This window comes from Balaenoptera ricei, chromosome 3, assembly GCF_028023285.1.
Source record: "Balaenoptera ricei isolate mBalRic1 chromosome 3, mBalRic1.hap2, whole genome shotgun sequence".
Taxonomy (NCBI): Eukaryota; Metazoa; Chordata; class Mammalia; order Artiodactyla; family Balaenopteridae; genus Balaenoptera; species Balaenoptera ricei.
The window spans coordinates 171,583,836-171,603,339 of record NC_082641.1 but is presented as its reverse complement, the minus strand read 5'-3'; the positions used below and the strand labels follow the sequence as shown (position 1 = coordinate 171,603,339).

Below are 19,504 nucleotides of genomic sequence, written 5' to 3'. Positions count from 1 at the left end.
GCTGACGTGCAGTCCCTGAACAGAAACCCAGGCTCCTGCAGGTGCCACGGCACAGCCAGAGTGAGGGCCTCGGGCCCCCGCCAGGGTTCTCCCAGGTACGTGCCTATTTCTGTGCCCACCCCATGCTGGGTGAGACCGGGGCCCCCAGAGCCTCAGCCTCATCTCCACCCTTGAGAAGATAGCACATGGGGGCCAGGCTGGGCCAGAAGGAGGGACAGGGCTGGCGGGGTCCAGAGAGGCAGGAGAAATTTTCTGGGGGCACTGGTAGGTGACCATTGGGAAATAGAGCTGGAATTAGGGAAAGAACATTCCTGGCAGGGGCACAGCATGGGCAAAGACATGGAGAGGAGAGACAGCTTGATCAGTTTTGGGTAGAGCAAGGATGTGGGGATGAGGAGGTGAGGGAGGCCTCAATGCCAGGGTCAGAAGTTTAAAACAGTATGACTTCATTCATCAGCCAATAGCCCTGCACCCTCCCCTGTGCCCACCCAGTGCCAGGTGATGCTGGAGACCCAGAAAAATCCAAAAGAACCTAGCCCTGGACCCAATCCTCAAGAGCTCCTAATATGGGGGAGACAGAGCCAGACAGAGACACTCCAGCTCCATGAGGCAAGGCTAGACCAGAATGGTGGGGAAGGTGAGGGACAGAGAGGGATACCCAGGGCTTTGTCTTAGAGAAGAGGCAAGAAAGCTGCCTGGAGGAGGGATGTTTTTGCTGACTCTTGAAGGATAAGTAAGAGTTCTTCCAGGTAGAAAAAAAAGAACAAGCTTGTAAACATTACCTCATGCTAGGTCACTACTGGTTTCATGAATGTTCATTATATACATACAGTGCTTACCGCTGTGCCAACTGTACCCTCTCAGGTAATTACCATCATTAGCCCCAAATTGCAGATGAAAATTCAGGCACAGAGAGGTTAAGTGACTTGCTCAAGTTCACATAGCAGCTAAGTGAGGGAGCTGGGGTTTGAACCCAGGTGGTCTGCCTCTGATTAGGCTCAACTGATTTGTCACCCTGCTTCATTTAACATTTCTTAATGGATCTATTTAATTTCACTTGCTGCAGAATTCCTTTGGGTCCTTCCCCAGAGGGTGTGCTTGGTGTCTGTCTTCTGGCAGGAGAAAGTCAGTATTGACTGGGTTGATAAACGCATCCCCTCCCTGTGGAAACAGCTTGCTAACAAAAACCTTCTGAGATATTGAAAAGTTAGACCAGTGGGTGGGAGGAGAAGGGGCGAGCTGCAGTTTGGGGACAGAATTAAGGGTAAAAGTGAGGGGTCATGTGTGGACAACCCAGCAGGGCACAACCCTTTTGCTGGTTTTTCACTGACTTAATACTGTTTTGCAAATTGCTACTGTTTTCTTTCTGTTTTCCAGCTCTGTTTTCTCTGTCTTGGCTCACAAAGTCCTGTGGTACCTGAGCTTAAAACTGCTGAGAATGAGTGTGAATTAACCATGCACCTGACAAGTTATAGGTGTGCCATCTGTAGCCACCACTTGTGGTGACGATGGTGGCAGAAGCAACTGTTTGGGGCCACATCTCTGTAGTGTTTAATGAAACCATGGCAACCTTTTATGGCACCCACTGTGTACCTGCTGTTTCATTCATTCACTTATCATTTTGCCATCTCCACGTCCCTCCCAGGACAGTGATATTTACTTAATATTTAAATAAACTCAGTTTTTAAAAATATTTTTAAAAGGGACTTTCTAATACTTGTAGTAATGACATAATAAGAATAAAAGGAAAAGGAAAAATCCTTGGTGGGGGGGGTGTTTTGGGACAAGTCGATGAATGAATGTGCATAAAGTGCCAGCACATAGTAGGTGCTCAAGAAACTCAAGCCAACTTCAATCCTGTTGCTCTGTCCAGCCTGGAGGACTTCTTAAAGGAGGAAACACCATGAGCTGCATGAATAGAGCAAAGGTGCGAGGTGGACCAGGCTTGACTCTCTTTCCTCCCTCCCATTTCCAGGTCACCCCTCACCCCTGGAAGCCATGACAGAGGCCAGAAAGCTGCCCCCACCACTGCCTCCAAGACTGGACTGGTTCGTGCAGACTCAGGTGGACCAGCTGACCTGTGGAGGGGTCCCTGAGTGGTTCCATGGTGCCATCTCGAGAGAGTAAGGACACACCCACACCTTCCACCCTGCCCTTCACCCTCTTCCCTTGTCTGCCCTGACTCTAGGCAGGTTTTTACTGCAGAATTCTGGGCTTAGCTCAGCTAAGTGTGTTAAGAGGGTGGGTGAAAAGAGCTCTGGAGTCCCAGACTTGAATCCTGCCTCCTCCATGGACTCACTACGTGATCTTGAGCAAGCCACGGGTTCTCAGCTTTCTCTATACAAGTGGCCACCAGACCAGTACTGCCAGGGACCTGACAGGCCCCCGCCCCCCACCTCACCCAGGTGGGGATGCAACCTCACCAGTCAATGATGGCAGAATGCAGCCTCAGAATCTTTCTTAACACAGTGCCCCAAACAGCTGCTCTCAGTCCCAACATGCACTTCCTACATCAGACTGAGCTCTGAGGACATGAACAAATCCACCTAGTCACCCCTAGGGGCTGGCTCTAAATAAATGGCTAGAAGAACATTTATTGCCACATTCTGCATGCAGGAAGTTGAAGAAACTGTGAAAGCCACAGAGAGGAGGAACTGGGCATGGTGTCTGAGTTCTGGGGTGCACCAAAAGAAATACAATGTGAGCCACACATTGCAATTTTAAATCTTTTTAGTAGCTTTGTTAAAAGAAGTGAAAAGAAACAGGTGGAATTAATTTTTATCATATTTTTTATTTAACCCAGTATATCCAAGATATTCTCATTTCAACATGTAATCGGCACTAAGTCCTCAAAATCCAGCACGTATTATATGCTAAAAGCACATCTCGATTCCCACCAGTCACATTTCAAGGGCTCAGCAACCACACGTGGCCAGTGGCCTTTGTATTAGACAGCTCGGGCCCAAAATCCCCATTCTGTCTCCTAGAAGGCCACATTACTCTTTGTGAACCCGGGATAATAGTAACAATAATACACTAAGTCCCCTACATACGAGTGAGTTCCATTCTGATAGCGTGTTCGGAAGTCCAATTTGTTCGTAAGTCCAACAAAGTTAGCCTAGGTACCCAGCTAACACAATTGGCTATATACTGGGTTGGCCAAAAGTACGTTCGGGTTTTTCCATAAGATGTTATGGAAAACCTGAACGAACTTTTTGGCCAACCCAAACGGTACTATTGGCCAACCCAACAGTACTGTACTGTAAGAGGTTTATAATACGTTCGCATCTTTGAAAGTTCACATCTTGAAGGTTCGTATGTAGCGGAGTTACTGTAGTGAACATCTTTGTGTGTTCTTACCAGCTGGCAGTTCCCACACTCACGCTGCACGCACGTCATCTGTCCTCAAGTGGGGCCCTGAGAGTAAGAGTTTACTTTCGCCTTAAGGAAGCTGAAGGTCAGAAAGGGACTGACCCTCACCAGGGGTCACACAGCTAATGAAAAGCAGTGCTGGATTTTAAAATCAAATGCATCTAAGAGCAGCTCCTGCTTTATTACCTGTGACACCTTGATCTACCCAAAGGTGCCTCTGGGGGGTGCCTTCCAGGCATTGGGAAGGCAAGCAGGGGCTCTGAGAGATGGTCCAGGTCATCAGAGGCTTCCTGCCACCTCTGGGAGAACACCCCTGTCCCTGAATATCCCAAGGTCTGAAATAACCAAGAAAAGAAGGAGTTTTAGGCTGTTTGTTCACTTAGAAAACAGAAAAGTACAGGCCTCTCTGGCTCAGGGGGCACCAGTACTGGGATGACGGGTATACCGGATGTCTGGCCAGGATGCTCAGCCATCTCTCTCCTGTATTTGCCCTTCCAGGGATGCTGAGAACTTGCTGGAGTCACAGCCACTGGGATCCTTCCTCATCAGGGTCAGTCACAGCCACGTGGGCTACACGCTCTCTTACAAGTAAGGCCTGGGCTAGGGACCAGGGCAGAGACAGGAGGGCTCTGGGGCTTCCTTGGAGGAGCAAGTGGTGCTTCATACAACAACTTCTCAGTGAGCAACCAGTGCGAGGGTCTGGCCAGATCTAACTGAAGAGTAGGCAGCTGCAGGTCTGGCTGTAACCAGCAGACTTGGGCCTGGCGGTAACTGAGACTGTGTGTTTGAGAACAGGAACTGCTGGGGACCCAAGAGTGGCAGCTGCATTTCCCCTTACTACCCCTCTCCCCCACCATTTAAATGTCAACTCCCTGACTTCACCCAGGGGGACATGTTAAGGGAAACCAGGGCAGCCCAGCTCCTTAAGTTCTCAATGCCTGATCCAGCATCTCAGTTAGAGGATTCGGCAGCACAAACTACTTGTCAAAAGGATTCCAGGCCAAAGAAATTTTTTTAATGGACCTATTACAGAGTTACCCATAGAGGGAAAAGCTTAGGCCTTAAGTGGCTCTGCCACTTAAGACGCTGTGTGATCTTGGACAAGTTACTCACCCTTTCTGTGCCTCCCTCAAAGTCCTCATCTCTAACACAAGAATGCTAAAATTAATTCAGAGTCATGATGGGAGGATTAAATGAGACGTAATAAGCATGTAGTGGGCCATTAATAAATGCATCCGTTCATTAATAATGGAGCATTTATTGGGTACCTGTACCAGTTTTCATTGTTGTCATTTCTATTGATCATTTACCCCTTGCCAGGCACAGAGCTAAGCTTTTACCTGCAGTAGCTTGTTCCATCTTCACAAGAAGTCCTGAGGTCAGCCTTAGTAGCCCCATGTTATAAAGGGGGAAACTGAGGCACAGCGCAGTCACCTGCCAAGGGTCACATGGCTGGTGAGTGGAGGAGCCTACAAGGGAATCTAGGCAGTTGGGTTGTAGCCATGATGCTGCCAGGTCAAGGGCTGGGGGGGTGGGGACAGAATGATGGGGAAAGCGATGGCAGTGTCTCCGCAGAGCTCAGAACTGCTGCCGCCACTTCATGGTGAAACTTTTGGACGATGGGAGCTTCATTATCCCTGGGGAAGAGAGAGCCCATGCCTCTCTACATGCCTTGGTCACCTTCCATCAGCAGCAGCCGTTGCGGCCACATGGGGATCTGCTGACGCAGCCCAGCCAGCAGGTGAGGGTTGGGACCCCCAAGGACCATAGCGCCCTCCCAAGGGCCAAGCTCCCCAGACTCTTTTGCTCCCTCAGCCTCCTCAGCCTCTTGTGATTCTGTCATTCTTGTGGTCCCCGTTTCCCTTGTGGCCCCGCCCCTCCTGGTCCTTGTTCCCTGGCCCGCAGGCTGATTTTTTTTACAGGAATTCATGTGCCAGGTATAACCTTGGCTGATCTACAGGAATAGCATATTTCCTTATAAGACTCAGTGGGTGGGGCCCAGCCCTCACAAGCTGCTGTGGGAGGGGCATATCTCCTAATAAGGATTGATGGGCATGGCCTAGGCCCTCAGAAGGGGCTGTGAGTGTGGTATATTCCTTATAAGGCCCAGAGGGCAGGGCCTAGCCCTCAGTAGCTGCTGTGGGAGGGGCATTCTTCCTTACAAGGTTTGTGGATGGGGCAACCTCTGAGCCCCCATTTCCAGCATCTGGGACCACAGCCCCATCCCTGTACCCTCCTTGGGACTAAGCTGCATGTTCCCTCTGCCCCACAGAAGGATCCAGCAAATGCAGATTATAAGGATCTCTTCCTTTTCTCCAACGCATTGGCTGAGGAAGCCACCAGCTCTGCTCTTGGCCTCAGCAAACATCAGAATCCCTCCTCTTGTCCCATGGCCCCACTTGAGGAGGTATGTGACAGAAAACTGGCACCTTCAATCTGGAAGGTGGGAGGTGGGGCAGGGGGATGCAGGAGCAGAGGTGGCCAACAGCTGCCAGAGGAGACTTTCTAGAATGAAGATTAGATCCCGTAGCTCCAAGCTTAAAACTTTTCAGGGAGACTTCCCTGGCAGTCCAGTGGTCAAGACTCTGTACTTCCAATGCACGGGGCGCGGGTTTGATCCCTGGTCAGGGAACAAGGATCCCACATGCCACGTGGGGTGTGGCAAAGAAAAACCCAAAAAAAACAAAAACAAACAAACAAACAAAAAACTTTTCAGTGATTTCCCAAGGCACTGAGATTAAAATCCCAGCTATGATCTCAGGTCCCACTACCCATCACCAGCCCAACTTCAGCCCCTCTGCCAACCTTTCTGCTGTTCTGACACATCAAGCTAACCTCAGGGCCTTTGCATGTGCTGTGTGCGCTGCCCCCAGATTTCCCATGCCTGGCTTCTTTCATCACTTCTTCTTCAAGTATCTCTCTCCCCAGTCTCCAGACCTAAAGTAGCCCCTCTGCCTTCTCCATCACATCATCCTGGTTATTTGCAGCAGAGCAGTCTGTAAGATTTGAAAAGTCTTGTTTATTTATGAGTTTTCATGTTTCCTGCCTGCCTCTCCCATCAGACTGTGAGGTTTGGGAGGCCTGGGAATCTGGCTTGTTCACCACTGCTTCTCCTGTCCCTCAGAGAGGACCTGGCACATCAGTGGGTTTGCAGGTGAGGGTGGGGGAACAGTCAGGGAAGGCTTCCTGGAGTAGGTGGCATAGAGCTGGGACATTCAGGATGAGGAGGAGCCAACCACACACAGAGATGCAGGAAGGGCATTCCAGACAGAGGAAACAGCACGTGCAAATGTCCTGAGGCTCAGCGTGAAAAACAGGAGAACAACAAAAGCCAATGTGTGGACAGAGTGGAGTGAGCAAAAGGGAGATTGTTGGGAGGTGAGGGGCCAGAGTCGGCAGGGATCAGTCATGCAGGGTCTTGGGGCCAGGGTGAGGAGCTGGGATCTGTTCCAGGTGTGCTGAGGAGCCATGAGAGAGCTTGAGCATGGTGGGATTGATGGTGTTCCCTGTGGCTGCCGGCTGCAGAAGGGGCTGTCTGGGGGCGGGAAGGAGGCAGGGACAGTATCCACGTGGGAGAAACTAGAAAGGGAGCCCTAAGGGTGGATCTTGCTGATGGCTTGGAGGCGGAGGGTGAGGGGAAGAGGGTCATTGTCATGGTTTGAGTCCCCCGGTCATCCATTATTTGGGAAGTGATCCCAGGAGGTGCCATGAGGGGAGCAGGAAAGTGGGTCAGGAGAGAGAGGGCCACCAAAGGAGGGTGCTGTAGTGAGCAGGTTACCCCTGTGGACCCTGTGGAACACGCACTTCAGTTACCCCACCTTAGGGGCAAGGAGCTGTGGTACTGATCCTCCCCTCCATCAGTCATTAGTCAAGCGCTGTCTCTGGGAGGTTTTAATTCTCTGGCACCTCTGGTCTGCAAAGTGGCCAAAGAAGTCCCCAAGGCAGAGTCCCCACTGCTGGCATATTGGGAGTGGAGCTGGGGGCACCAAAATGCTCAGGACAAAGGGATGTGGATGGGGCATTGACAGCATCTGCCACAAATGACACCCAAGTTTGGGGCCTGAACAACCTGGTAGATCAGGGGTTGGCAAACTACTGCCCAAGGGCCACATCTGGCCCACTGCCTCCTTCTGTATGGCCCGTGAGCTAAGCATGACTTTTATGTTTTTGAATGGCTGAAAGAAATCAAAAGAAAAATAGTATTTCATGACCCTTGAAAATCAGATGAAACCCACATTTCCGTGTCCATAAAGTATTATGGGGACACAGGCACGCTCGCTCACTGACGTATGATCTCTGGCTGCTTTGGCCCTACAACAGCAGAGGTGAGTAATGAAACATAGACTGACCTGCAAAGCTGAAAACATTTCCTCTCTGACCCCTTACAGAAAAAGTTTGCCAACCACTGAGGGAGACAGTGAAGCCCTTTACTGAGACAGGAAGGGTGGGGCGTGGGATCAGGTTGGGGGGTTTTCATTGGGACTTTCTTGGCCCCAGGATGTCTGGGTGGAGCCCAGATCCCAATTTCTGGGGCAGATTCAGAGCTGTGGTAGGCGGGGTGGCCCCAGGTCTCACCTGCTCCCGGTTTCAGACCTTCACAGACCCAGTCCTGCTCCATCGGCGAAAAGAAAGGAAGCCGTTAGCAGAGCCGGACGGGGCGTCCACGGAGGAAGCTACTTCGGAGGAAGCTTCCCCGAAAGCTCCTCTTGAGGAGGCCCGCCAGAAAATCTGGAGGAATCTCAAGATGCTCCCCGAGATGGGCAAGAAGGTCCAGCGGCAGCTGAAATCCCAGCTGGTGGCTGCGAGCTCCTCATCGCTCTGGGACCCCAGGCCGTTGGTGGTGACCCATGGCTCTGGAGCTGGAGCAGGAGACTCAGCCTGGAAAAATAACGTCTACATAGACCCCTTTGTGGCCACAAGCCCCTCACAGCCCCAAGCTCCGAGAAACAGAGATGAGCCCTCCAGGAAAGCCTCAAGGTCGACCAGCTGGAGCGAGACAACCTCGAGGGTCAGGGACTGGCACCAGGCAGTCGTGAGGGCCCTGTCCTCACAGGCGTCCAAACCGGAGCCAAGGGGCTTGAAAGAACCACAGGACTGTCTCCCTGAAGAGTACCGCTCACCGCCACCCTTCGCCCCCGGGTACTGCTAGGTGCGCCCCGGCTCTGGGACCCTCTCTGCCGGGGGCCGTTCACACCTGGACCTTTTGCTCTCTGCCATGACCCACTAGCCTTCAGGGACCTGAAGAATGTAATAAAGACATTGCTTGGGTCTGGTCCTGCGATTGCCAGTAGGGTGACCTGGTCATTTTAATAATAATTAGTAATAGTAATAATAATAATAATAATAATGTTACAGCAGTGGTGTCTAGGACACCTACTCTGTGCCTGGCCTCACACCAGACCCTCCATGTTCATTATTTCTTTTATGCCTCTGAGCAGGCCCATCAGGTAGGCTCATTCTGCACATTTTAAAGAAGAGACAGGAATTTCCCTGGCGGTCCAGTGGTTAGGGCTCCGTGCTCTCATTGTCAAGGGCCTGGGTTCGATCCCTCGTCGGGGAACTAAGATCCCACAAGCTGCGTGACGCGGCCAAAATGATTAAATTAAATTAAATTAAAACCAAAAAAAATAAAGAAGAGCCAGGTTCAGAGAGGAGAAGAGGTGTGGCCAAGGTCACATGGCTGGGGTGTCAGCACCAGGATTCGAAGCCAGGTCAGTCTGAGCCCTTTCCCCACGTAACCTAGGCACAACTCATAGAGTACATCCTTGTCTGTAACAGGGCCGTTCATGCCTTCCTCTCAGGGTTCTTGTGCAAATGGAGGAGATGAAACTTGTGGAGGGCTTGGCACACAGTAAGCACTCCTGACATCAACGGCAGCTTTAGGAGAAGCATAAGAGGCCCTTTCCTTTAAAAAGGGAGAGGCAGCCTAGGGCTGCGGATGGGGATGGGCTCTGGAGGGAATCTTGGGTTGTGGGGCTGTGTGACCTTTGGTGAGTCACTAGGCATCTCTGGGCCTGTTTCCTCATCTGGAAAACAGGGAGAAGAGCAGTCCCTCTTTCTCAGGATGAACCAGCAGAATTCAAAGCACAGTAGGTGCTTAATAAATGGGGGTTAGGGTGGGAGTGGGCACCTTAGAAATGATACACAGTGGAGGTGTCTGGGAGGGTCCCTGGGGGCCTGGTCTCTGTTGCAGGAATGACCACTCCTTGGATTGACTGGGGACATGGAATGGGCCCCCAGGCTGACCATAGGTGGGTTGGGTATGGGGCTTCCCAAATCTGCAAGATGTAGAGGTCTGGGATCTGGAGTGAAGTGGGCCTGGGTTCAAGTCCACCTCTGCAGATGACTTCAGGGGTGGCCTTGGGCAAGTCACCCCGTTGCCTCTGAATGAAGTGTGAGTTCTCCTCAGCCAACCCTGCTGGGATGTCACAGGCAGCCAATGTGATGAAAGAAGGGCAGGTGTTTCATGAACTTAAAGCACTGTGCCAGCCTCAGTGAATGACATTCCTGCCACCACACCCTCTCCAGAGGCCTCCTCTGGCGGTTCTAATGAATCAATGCGGAGGTGAAGCTTTAGTTCCCTTGAGGAATTCAGGGATTGAGTGGGAAAAAGGCGACTTGAGCAGTCGAGGGTAGGGTTGGGCCTTGGGAGGCCCTGAGCTGGGACAGCACGGGCCTGATCTCCACACCTCGCCTCTGCCCACGGAGACCCGCAGTGAGGCACTTCCAGCCCTCTCAGTGGAGAGACATCCAGAAGTCACCCCTTTCCTTGTACAAATGAGAAGATTGTGGCCCAGAAAGGGTGCAGCCACACCCAGGATCACATGGTGGGGACAGAGGTTAGATCCTTGGCCGCCTCCCTCTTGTCTGCCAGGCTTAAGTTGGGAAACATGTTTTCGGAGCAGCTGTGACTCAGTGATGTGTGTTTATTCCCGGAGCCCAGGGAGACCAGATTCTACAGTGAGATGAGGGGTCGCCCTGCCTTCCTCTGGCCCGGCTCCTCCTCCGCGGTACCCTCAGATGCGGATGTGGAAGGTGCTGGGTGCAAAGAGAAAAGGAGTCTGTCAGCAGGCAGAGGGTACCCTTCCTTCGTCCTTCTCCCCAGCATTCCCACTGGGAGTCCCCGAGGCATGCAAGGAGCTATGGTGCGGGGTGGGGGGGGGAGATGGACCCCCTCAATAAACCCCAGGCCGTGGCCCTCCTGACCCCCACAGGGGTTGAGAGCACATCACTTTGGATCAGAGTTTACATCCTGGCTCTGCCCCAGACTCTAAGTACGTGGCTACTCCTCTCTGGGCCTCAGTTTACTCCCCTGTAAAATGGGGATAATAGCTGTCCCTCCTTCACTGTGCTGTAATAAGGGCTAAAAAGAGGCAAATGTACAGCGCAGGGTATACAGTAGGTGCTCAGTTAGTAGCAAGGGATTCATCCTGGTGTCATTATTCATGTCTCTGTGGTAGGAGACCAGCCTTGCTTATCCAGGGTAGAGGAAGGAGGCCCTCTGGTCATGAAAGGATATCACCAATGATAACAGCCACAACAGCAACCATAAAGCACAGTTATTGAGCACCTACTGTATTCCAGGCACTGCTCTAAATTCTTTCCATATACTAGCTCAGAGGTCACTCAACTTTTCTCTGCAAAGGGCCAAATAGTTGATATTTTCAACTTCTCACAATGACTCAGCGCCACCATGTAGCTCAAAAGTAGCCGTAGACACTATGTACACAAACAGGCATGGCTGTGTGCCAATAAAACTAGCAATGGACACGGAAATTTGAATTTCATATGGCTTTCATGTGTCATGGAGTATGATTATTCTTTTATTTTCTCCCCCAACCATTTAAAAATGTAAAAACCATTCTTAGCTCACGGGAGGTACAAAAACAGGTGGTGGGCCACCCCCTGTATTAACTCATTTAACCCATGCTATCCGCCCTACAGTGGGAGCACTGATTCTCCCCAGGGCTGCCAAGTGCTATTGTACAGTCTGTTCACTACAAAATGTTCAAGCAACTGAGGGCTGAAGTCCAACCATATTCCACTCACCCAAAGAGCTGTGTCCACCCAGAGGAAGTATTCACAGGGTCTCTAATTATCCCCATTTTAAAGACACAGGGACTGAGGCTAGGGAGGTCGGGAAAATTCCCCAAGGTCACAAATGAATGAACGGGGATTTTCACAAAGGGAGTCTATGAACCCGTTCCATAAGAACCTCTCTCATACATGGGAACGGATTGTGCAGGGTGGAGAGGAATGTCACCTGAGGAAGTCCGGCGCCCGCAGGATCATGTTCTGGAAGTCTTCCAGGGACAGTCGCCCGTCGTGGTCCCCATCGGCCTCATCCAGCACCTTCTCACACACCAGGCTCACCTCCTCAGCGCTCAGCTCTCCCCGTGTTAGCTGGGTCACCGTCTGCTCCAGGTCCCACACGCAGATGTAGTCGTCGTTGTTAAAGTCTGCACAGCAGAACAGGTGGGGATGTGGTGGTGAGGGGACACAGGGGCAGGCAGGCTGGGCCAGTCACGGGCACATCTTGTCCCTGTCTTACAGAGGAGGAAACTGAGCCACTGGAGGGAACCCAAGACCCTAGGGTAATAGCTGGATCTTGCTATGGAATTGGGCCTGGAACTCCTGGGAAGTCATTCATTCACTCAAGTATTTATTGAGCACCTACTATGTGTCAGGCGTGTGAGAATTGTTATTCATTCCCTCTTTCAACAAGTATTTATTGAGTGCCTACTGTGTGCCAGGCACTGTGATAAATTTTCATTCATTCATTCATTCAGCAAGTATTTACTGAGTACCTACTATGTGCCAGGCACAGAGACAGATGGTGAACCAAAAAGACACTGTCACTGCCCTTGTGTCTCCTCAGAGAGAAAGTCAGTAAGGAGTGAACAGATGAATGAACAAGAAATTAAGCAGCATTGCTCCATGCAAGGAGAGAAATAGGCTGTGGCATGGAGAGTAACTCGGGGGCAGGGGTTACTTTTCACCAAAATTTCAAGGTAAGAAGGAGCCAGGGGAAAGGTATTCTAGACAAGGGCACAACAGAGGCAAAGACCTAGAGGCAGAAAGAGTTTGGTGTGTTGGGGAAAGAGCCAGGCCATTGTGGCTGGAATGGAGTCAGTAAACGGATGGGGTGGGGAGGTACCAGGGTGAGGTGAAGGACAGGGCCACGCAGGGCCTCAGAGCCCTTGGGGAGACATTTGTGATGGCAGGGCAGCCCCTGGCCCGACCCGGTCTCATTCCTGCTTCCCCACCCCGGGGCCCTGCACACACCATAAATTTTAAAAGCGTAGTAGGCTTTGAGGTCGCGGGGAGCCATTTCACTCATCACAGAAAACATGTCCAAGAAGTTGTCCAAGGTCATGTGGCCATCCCCATCCTCGGAGAAGACCTGGGCGATCCTCTGACGGAAAGGGTTGTCCTAGAGACAGGAAGCAGGGAGCCAATCCCTGCCCAGGACCTTGGGGGGAGGGCTCCGCATGGTTTCACTCTCAACATCCACCTTCCTGGGAACCTCCAAGTACCCCTCACCAAGACTCTCTTCCTCCCATGATCCCTGGAGAGGACTTCAGGCAACTCCAATCTCCACCCCAGTAGTCTGGGTGTCGTTAACCCCATTTCCAGCTTCAGAGGCAGTCACATGACCCGGGTGAGGCCAGTCAGGGATTTCCATTCACCTGGCCACCGTGATTGCCTCTGGGATGAGCATATGACTCAAACTTGCCAATCAGAGGCTGCCCTGGGAGAGTTGCTGAAAAGTTGGGGTGGAGGAACCTTATTTCTGCTTGTTGCAGAGCTTATCGGAGGAAATCTGAGGCAGCTGGTGTTTCCCTTCACTACCTCAAGAGAACAGGCTGCCTGAGACTGAAGCCTCTTCCTGGGAGAAGCTAAAAGATGGAGGGAGATTCCCAAGCATATCCTCAGAGACCCTGGTTCCAGCTGTATGTGATGCTAGGCCTCTCCCTGCATTTTTTGTTCATGTGATCCAACCCATTCTGTCCCTTGTGATAAAATAATCTCTATTCACAGTCCCTCACCCCACAAGTCCCCTCCAGAGTCACAAGCTATGGGTCAAACATCCAGCTGAGAAGAACGCACATTTAATAGCTCCTACTATGAAAAGAAAAACTAATGTTCCCTGAGTACTTGCCATGTCACAGGCCCTGTACAGAGCCCTTTACCTGCATTATCTCATCTCATCTTCCCAACAACCCAGGGTTTAAATCCTGTCTATGTCATATCCTAGCTGTGTGATTATGAACAAGTGTCTTAACCTCTCTGAAATTCAGTTTCTTCATATGTAAAATGGAAATAATCACAGTACTCACCTCATAGGAATGCAGCAAGGGACATCCCTACTATTTTTTCCCTGCCTGCCCCATGGCCCAGGCATACCTTCAGCTCAGGCATGCTGCCAATGAGCTCGTAGGGAACCTTCACATGAGGGTAGCTGGTATAGTCGAGAGGGACAAGCTGGGGGGCAAGGTCCTGGTAGCGATAGAAGAGCCTGGTGTGGGGACAGAAACAACGAGAAGGTCTGGGAGATGAGTGTGTGTGGCCTTGTCCCTACTCTCTCACTCTTGCAGCTGCTTACTCTACACTGAAAGATGCTGGGTCCCCAAGAGCCATTAGCCCTGGGCCCAAGCCTCATACACACAAAGCCAGACACAGGTGCCTCTATCACCCTGGGGACAAGGCCAAGGTAAAGAGAGGACTCCAGAGCTAGGGAAAACTAGAGTGCGGGAAGCAAGCCAGGGAGGAGGAAATTCTTCCTGGAGAAGGGGGCATTGATGCCGGGCTTTGAAGCATGAGTAGGAGCTTACCAAGCAGATGGGGTTGACAAAGGGAGAGTGTTTAAGGCAAGGTCATTCATTCACTCCCTCTTTCAACAAGTATTTATTGAGTGCCTACAGTGTGCCAGGCACTGTGATAAATTTTCATTCATTCATTCAACAAGTATTTACGGAGTACCTACTATGTGCCAGGCACAGAGACGGACGGTGAACAAAACAGACACTGTCACTGCCCTTGGGTCTCCTCAGAGAGAAAGGCAATAAGAAGTAAGCAGATGAATGAACAAAAAATTAAACAGCATTGCTCCATGCTAGGAGAGAAATAGCATTCACACTTAACGTTCAGAGAATCTGAGCCAATCTATGTATCTCTGGACATTATCACATCGTTGGCAAGGCCTCTAAAGGCCCACATCCTCACACTTTCCTTCTCTGCCTTCATAATGGGGGGCAGGGTTTTCTCAATGGGGCAGAGCAAACACAAAAATCTAATATTCAGGTTTTTCAAAAGGGTAAATGAAAGACATTTTGCAAAACACCAAATGCTGTACACACTACCTAGATGGTAGAGCCAGCTCTCCACCCTAATGCCCTCACCTGGTGACACCATACCATCATTGAAACATGCTGAGCAGTAGCCTTGTAGAGACCATCCTTGATGAGTCAGAGGTCCCCAAGTTGCTAGGGACTGTCTCTGAGGGGGACAGGAGCCCCTCGGTCACATGATGGCTAGGAACTCGAGGAGGAGGTATCTGGAACTTCAGTCCTGGCTTCCTTCAGAGAATAGCCTGGGTTTGGGTTTGGTTTTGGGCTTCTGTATGGCCTTGAGTAAGTCCCTCTTCCCCTCGACCCCCTTTCCCCTCAGTAGGTCTGTCTGACAAGCGAGAAGCTTGAGGCAGACAAAATGTTAGTCTCGAACTCCTTGGGGCTCTACCCATCTACCCAGGGGCCTGGGGTCAACCTCCCCTGTCTGAGCCTCAGTTTCCCCATCAGTAATCCAATCGTGATGACCAGGGTGACCTTGCAAGCTGTCCTCACCCAGACAATGGGGCTCACTGGTGAAAGGTGTGTCCATCAATAATGGATGTCCTGTGCCCACACAGTTGGGGCCTTGGCCCCGATCACTCTGCAGCCAAACCCCAGCCAGCTTCGGTTTCACAACTCCAAGTTCATGGGTTGGGGCCTCTGGATAACAGCTCCATGGGATGAGTGATGATGTAGAATACCCATCTATGCCTGTCGCACTCACACCAGGGACCTGCAGCAGCCTGGGGCCACCTTCTCCCTCTCTAACATTGATGTCAACCCCACAGCCCAGAAGTGGCTCTAGACTCTGCCCCTGGCCTCCCAGCCTCTTCACACTGGCCTCAGGGGGAGCTTTCTAACATGCTGATCTGCATCTCCCATGCTCACACACTCTCTATGGCTCCCCGCCACCGTTGGGAGAAAGCCCAAGCTTGTCAGCCTAGAGACATGACAACAGGACCAGATGTGGCTTCTCAGCCTTCCCGTCTCTGCATGCATCCACCGACCATGCACGCAATCCCCCCATTAGTGCTTTAACCCTTATGAAGCATTGAGTGTGGTCAAATTGCAAATCAAGCAACGTATAGAAAGTTTCCAGCTCTTCCTCCCTCCTCCCTCGACTGACCTCATGATTTCCTTCCTCGTGAAGAAGGTGCAGTCCTGCGGAGAGAGATGTTGGCTTGACCCAGACCCTGCCTGGTGGGGGGCCTCCTTCCTCTCCCACAAGCCCACGCCCATCGCTGCCCGAAGCCACACACAGAGGAGCCCCAGAACGCTTGCTGACTGCACACCCAGGGCGAAGGGATGCTGTCCCCATTTCTTGGGCCAGGAAACCAAGGCTGCCACACCCACCGAGGGCCCGGCCCATCACCCCTACCTGATATGCTTCCAGCTGCTCATGAGTAAAGACTGTTTGCTTGTTGCCCATGGTGAAGACCACTGCCAGGACTCTGGAACAAGCTCCCAAAGCCCCCAGACTCCTCGGGGCCACACCGGTCGGCAGGCTGCTGCGTACCAGTGTCTGGGCAAATCTCCCTGCCCTGGTTGTCACCTGCCCACCCTCCTCATCACCCCCAGCCTGGGTGAGACTCAAGTTACAGCCGAGCTCTCTGGGCAACAGCCTGAGTATGTCCACGGCCACCAGAGCAAGGAGAAGGGCTTTGGGAGGTCACAGGGTAGCCCTCAGTGGGGAGAGCACACCTGCCACCACCAGGTGAGACCGGGGGTATGGGGCACCTTTGAGAGATGGGCAGGGAGGTGGAGAGGCTGTCAGCACACCCCAGGTCAAATTCCAGCTCTTTACCCACTACTTGTGTGGCCTTCGGCAAGTCATCTGGCCTCTCTGAGCCTTGTTTGTAAGATGGAAATTATATTAGGACCTACCTCATAGAGTTGTTCTGAAGATCTAATGAGATCATTAATACAACCCCCCAAAAAGTATTTGACCACTGGATACAAGCAAGTTCTAGGCACATAATGGTAAACAAGCTAGATGAGGTCTGCATTGGAGGTGATGGTGAGGATGATGTTATGGCTTGAGAAAAGCAATCCAATGTCTACGTTTGGGTTAAATAACGCCAGAGTTCTTTATTGCAGGACTTGTCAGAGGCTTTAATATGTTAATGTGCCCCATGCATCCTCAAGGGGTAAATACAATGTAGCAGCTCCCAACCTTATTAAGACTCAGAATCCTCTTGGGCAGAAAATCTGGGAGTTGAAATTTCCCAGCCTGGCACTCCCTGCCCTTCTCACTCTGGATCTGGCCTCCTTCCACTTTCCTCTCCTGCTCAGCCGGTTCCAGCCCCACACCCCAGGCCCCCTGAATCACTCTTGAGTCTTCCCCTTCCCTCATCCCCACTCTCCCTGGCCTGGACCATTGCAGTTCCTCCCACAAGACTCCTCTGGCCCCTGCCTCAACTTCCATACTTTGCCCCAGCGTGTGAAGCCATCTTGTAAAATACGACTATGATCAAGCTTTAAAGACCCCCCTGAAGATGATTTTTTGGGGGAAAAAACCTGACAATACCAAGTGTTGACAAAGATGTGGAGCAACTGGAACTCTTATACATTGCGGGTGTGATGCAAAATGGTACAGCCACTATGGAAAATGGGTTGGCAGTTTTTTATAAAGTTAAACATACACTTACACATGACTCAGCAATCCCACTCCTGGGTATTTGTCCAGGGGAAATGAAAACCTATGTGCACACAAAAACCTGTATGTGCCCACGAAATAGAGACAATATTTGCAAATCATATAACTGGTAAGGGACTAGTGTCCAAGCTATATAAATAACTATTAGAAGTTTACAACAAAAAGACAAATAACCCAAGAAAAAAATGGGCAAATGTTGGGGGCAGGGAGGGATGAATAGGTGAAACACAGAGGATTTTTAGGGCAGTGAAACTACTCTGTATGATACTATAACGATGGCTCTGCATCGTTATACATTTGTCCAAACCCATAGAATGTACAACATGAAGAGCAAGTTCTAATTAAACTATGGACTCTGGCTGATGATGGGTCAATGTAGGTTCACCACCTGTGACAAATGTGCCACTCTGGTGGGGGATGTTGATATCTGGGGAGGCTGTGCATTAGTGGGGCAGCAGATGTAAGGGAAAACTCTGAATATCTTCTTCTCAATTTTGCTGTGAACCTAAAACTTCTCTAAAACCAAAGTCTATTAAAACAAAACAAAATGGGTAAAGGATTTGAATAGACATCTCTCCAAAAAAGATATACAAATGTCCAGTAAGTACGTGAAAAGATGCTCGACATCACTAGTAATTAGGTAAATGGAAATCAAAACTACAGTGAGATACCACTTCACACCCACTAGGATGGCAATACTAAAAAAGACAGACAATAACAGTGTTAGCCAGGATGTGGAGATATTGGAAACATCATACACTGCTGGTGGGAATGTAAAATGATGCAGCCGCTTTGGGAAACAGTCTGGCAGTTCTTTAAAAAGTTAAACTTATAGCTACCATATGACCCAGGAATTTTTACTCCTAGGTGAAGAGAATTGAAAATATATGTCCACATAAAAACTTGTACGTGAAAGAAAAGTAGAAACAACCCAAATGGCCATCAATGGGTGAATGGATAAAGAAATTGCGGTCTATCCATACAACGGAATATTATCCAGTCATAACAAGGAATGATGCACTGATTCATGCTATGACGTGGATGAACCTCAAAACCATTATACTGAGTGAAAGAAGCCAGACACAAAAGGTCACATGTTGTATGATCCCATTTATATGAAATGTCCAGAACAGGCAAATCCACAGAGACAGAAAATAGATACATGGTTGTCAGAGGCTGAGGGAGTGGGAATGGGGAGTGACTTCTAATGGGTATGGGGTTTCTTTTTGAGGTGATGAAAATGTTCTGGAACTGAATAGTGGTGAAGGTTACACAACATTGTGAACGTACTCAATGTGACTGAATTGTGCACTTTAAAGGGTGACTGTTATGGTATGTGAATTATATTTCAGCTTTAAAAAAATTTTTTGTACATAAATTTTTATAGCAGCCTTATTCATAACCTTCAAAAACGGGAAACAGCACAAATGTCCTTCACCTGGGGAATGGATAAACAAACTGTGGTTTGTCCATACAATAGAATACTACTTAGCCATAAAAAAGAATGAACTATTGATATGCACAATGTGAATGAATCTCAAATGCATTACGCTTAGTGAAAGAAGCCTCACTTCCTTCAAGTGAGTCAAGAAGACATCCACTAGATGATTCCACTTATGTGACATTCTCAAAAAGACAAGACTATAGGAACAGAAAATATATTAATGGTTGCCAGGGGCTGGGGGGCAGGAGCGGGAACAAGGGAATTTGGGGGGTGATGGCACGGTTCTATATCTTGGTTGTAGTGTTGGTGACATGGCTGTATTCATTTGTGAGAACTCATAGTACTGTACACAAAAAGGGTGAATTTTATTGCTTGTCAATACATTTTTTAAATGAAGACAATAACAAAACTAATTTTTAAAGACCCCCTTGCTCCCCATTGCCTCAGGATTGAAGTCCAAATTCCTATGCCTGACCCCATCAAACACTTTGTGATTTGGTTATGTAACTCCCCCCCCCAATTAATTAATGTTCAATTAATGATTGAACATGTACTGTGTGCCAGGCACTGTCCTAGGTCCTGGTAATACATTCGTGAAAAAAATGAGTTCCTGATCTCATGGATCTCACATTCCAGTGAGCAAGCAACCACATAAACACATAATTAGTCAGGAGGGCTAAGTTCTAAGAAGAAAAATAAAAC

At 50.0% G+C, this 19,504-nt stretch overlaps 2 protein-coding genes across 4 annotated transcripts; one reads left to right on the top strand and one right to left on the bottom strand.

The window, feature by feature from the left end:
* Positions 1–9: 9 nt before the first annotated feature.
* On the top strand, positions 10–8,659 carry HSH2D (hematopoietic SH2 domain containing). 2 transcript variants are annotated; one of them, XM_059919775.1, is made up of 6 exons: positions 10–95; positions 1,976–2,123; positions 3,871–3,960; positions 4,948–5,113; positions 5,645–5,779; positions 7,964–8,659. In XM_059919775.1, exons 2-6 carry the CDS (start codon positions 1,999–2,001, stop codon positions 8,519–8,521), a joined length of 1,074 nt encoding a protein of 357 aa, XP_059775758.1. In that variant the 5' UTR covers positions 10–95; positions 1,976–1,998; the 3' UTR covers positions 8,522–8,659. The 2 variants fall into 2 exon arrangements, with proteins under 2 accessions (XP_059775758.1, XP_059775759.1); XM_059919776.1 differs by lacking the exon at positions 10–95 and having other exon boundaries at positions 2,029–2,123; positions 3,871–3,922.
* A 1,729-nt stretch (positions 8,660–10,388) lies between these two features.
* Positions 10,389–16,131, bottom strand: CIB3 (calcium and integrin binding family member 3). Of its 2 annotated transcripts, XM_059919773.1 has the most exons (6): positions 16,081–16,131; positions 15,829–15,863; positions 13,780–13,891; positions 12,658–12,805; positions 11,636–11,831; positions 10,389–10,410 (listed from the first exon to the last, which is right to left on the bottom strand). In XM_059919773.1, the coding sequence occupies exons 1-6, from the start codon at positions 16,129–16,131 to the stop codon at positions 10,389–10,391; spliced, it is 564 nt and encodes a 187-aa protein (XP_059775756.1). The 2 variants fall into 2 exon arrangements, with proteins under 2 accessions (XP_059775756.1, XP_059775757.1); XM_059919774.1 differs by lacking the exons at positions 13,780–13,891; positions 15,829–15,863.
* Positions 16,132–19,504: the final 3,373 nt, after the last annotated feature.

Bases quoted from the DNA above. Each gene is read 5' to 3' on its own strand.
- CIB3 (XM_059919773.1), bottom strand. From the start codon at position 16,131: ATGGGCAACAAGCAAACAGTCTTTACTCATGAGCAGCTGGAAGCATAT. The intron at 15,864-16,080 runs GTAGGGGTGATG...CTCTCTCCGCAG, and splicing joins AGCAGCTGGAAGCATATCAG to GACTGCACCTTCTTCACGAG. The intron at 12,806-13,779 runs GTATGCCTGGGC...TCCTGTCTCTAG, and splicing joins GCAGCATGCCTGAGCTGAAG to GACAACCCTTTCCGTCAGAG.
- HSH2D (XM_059919775.1), top strand. From the start codon at position 1,999: ATGACAGAGGCCAGAAAGCTGCCCCCACCACTGCCTCCAAGACTGGAC. The intron at 3,961-4,947 runs GTAAGGCCTGGG...GTGTCTCCGCAG, and splicing joins GGCTACACGCTCTCTTACAA to AGCTCAGAACTGCTGCCGCC. The intron at 5,114-5,644 runs GTGAGGGTTGGG...TCTGCCCCACAG, and splicing joins TGACGCAGCCCAGCCAGCAG to AAGGATCCAGCAAATGCAGA.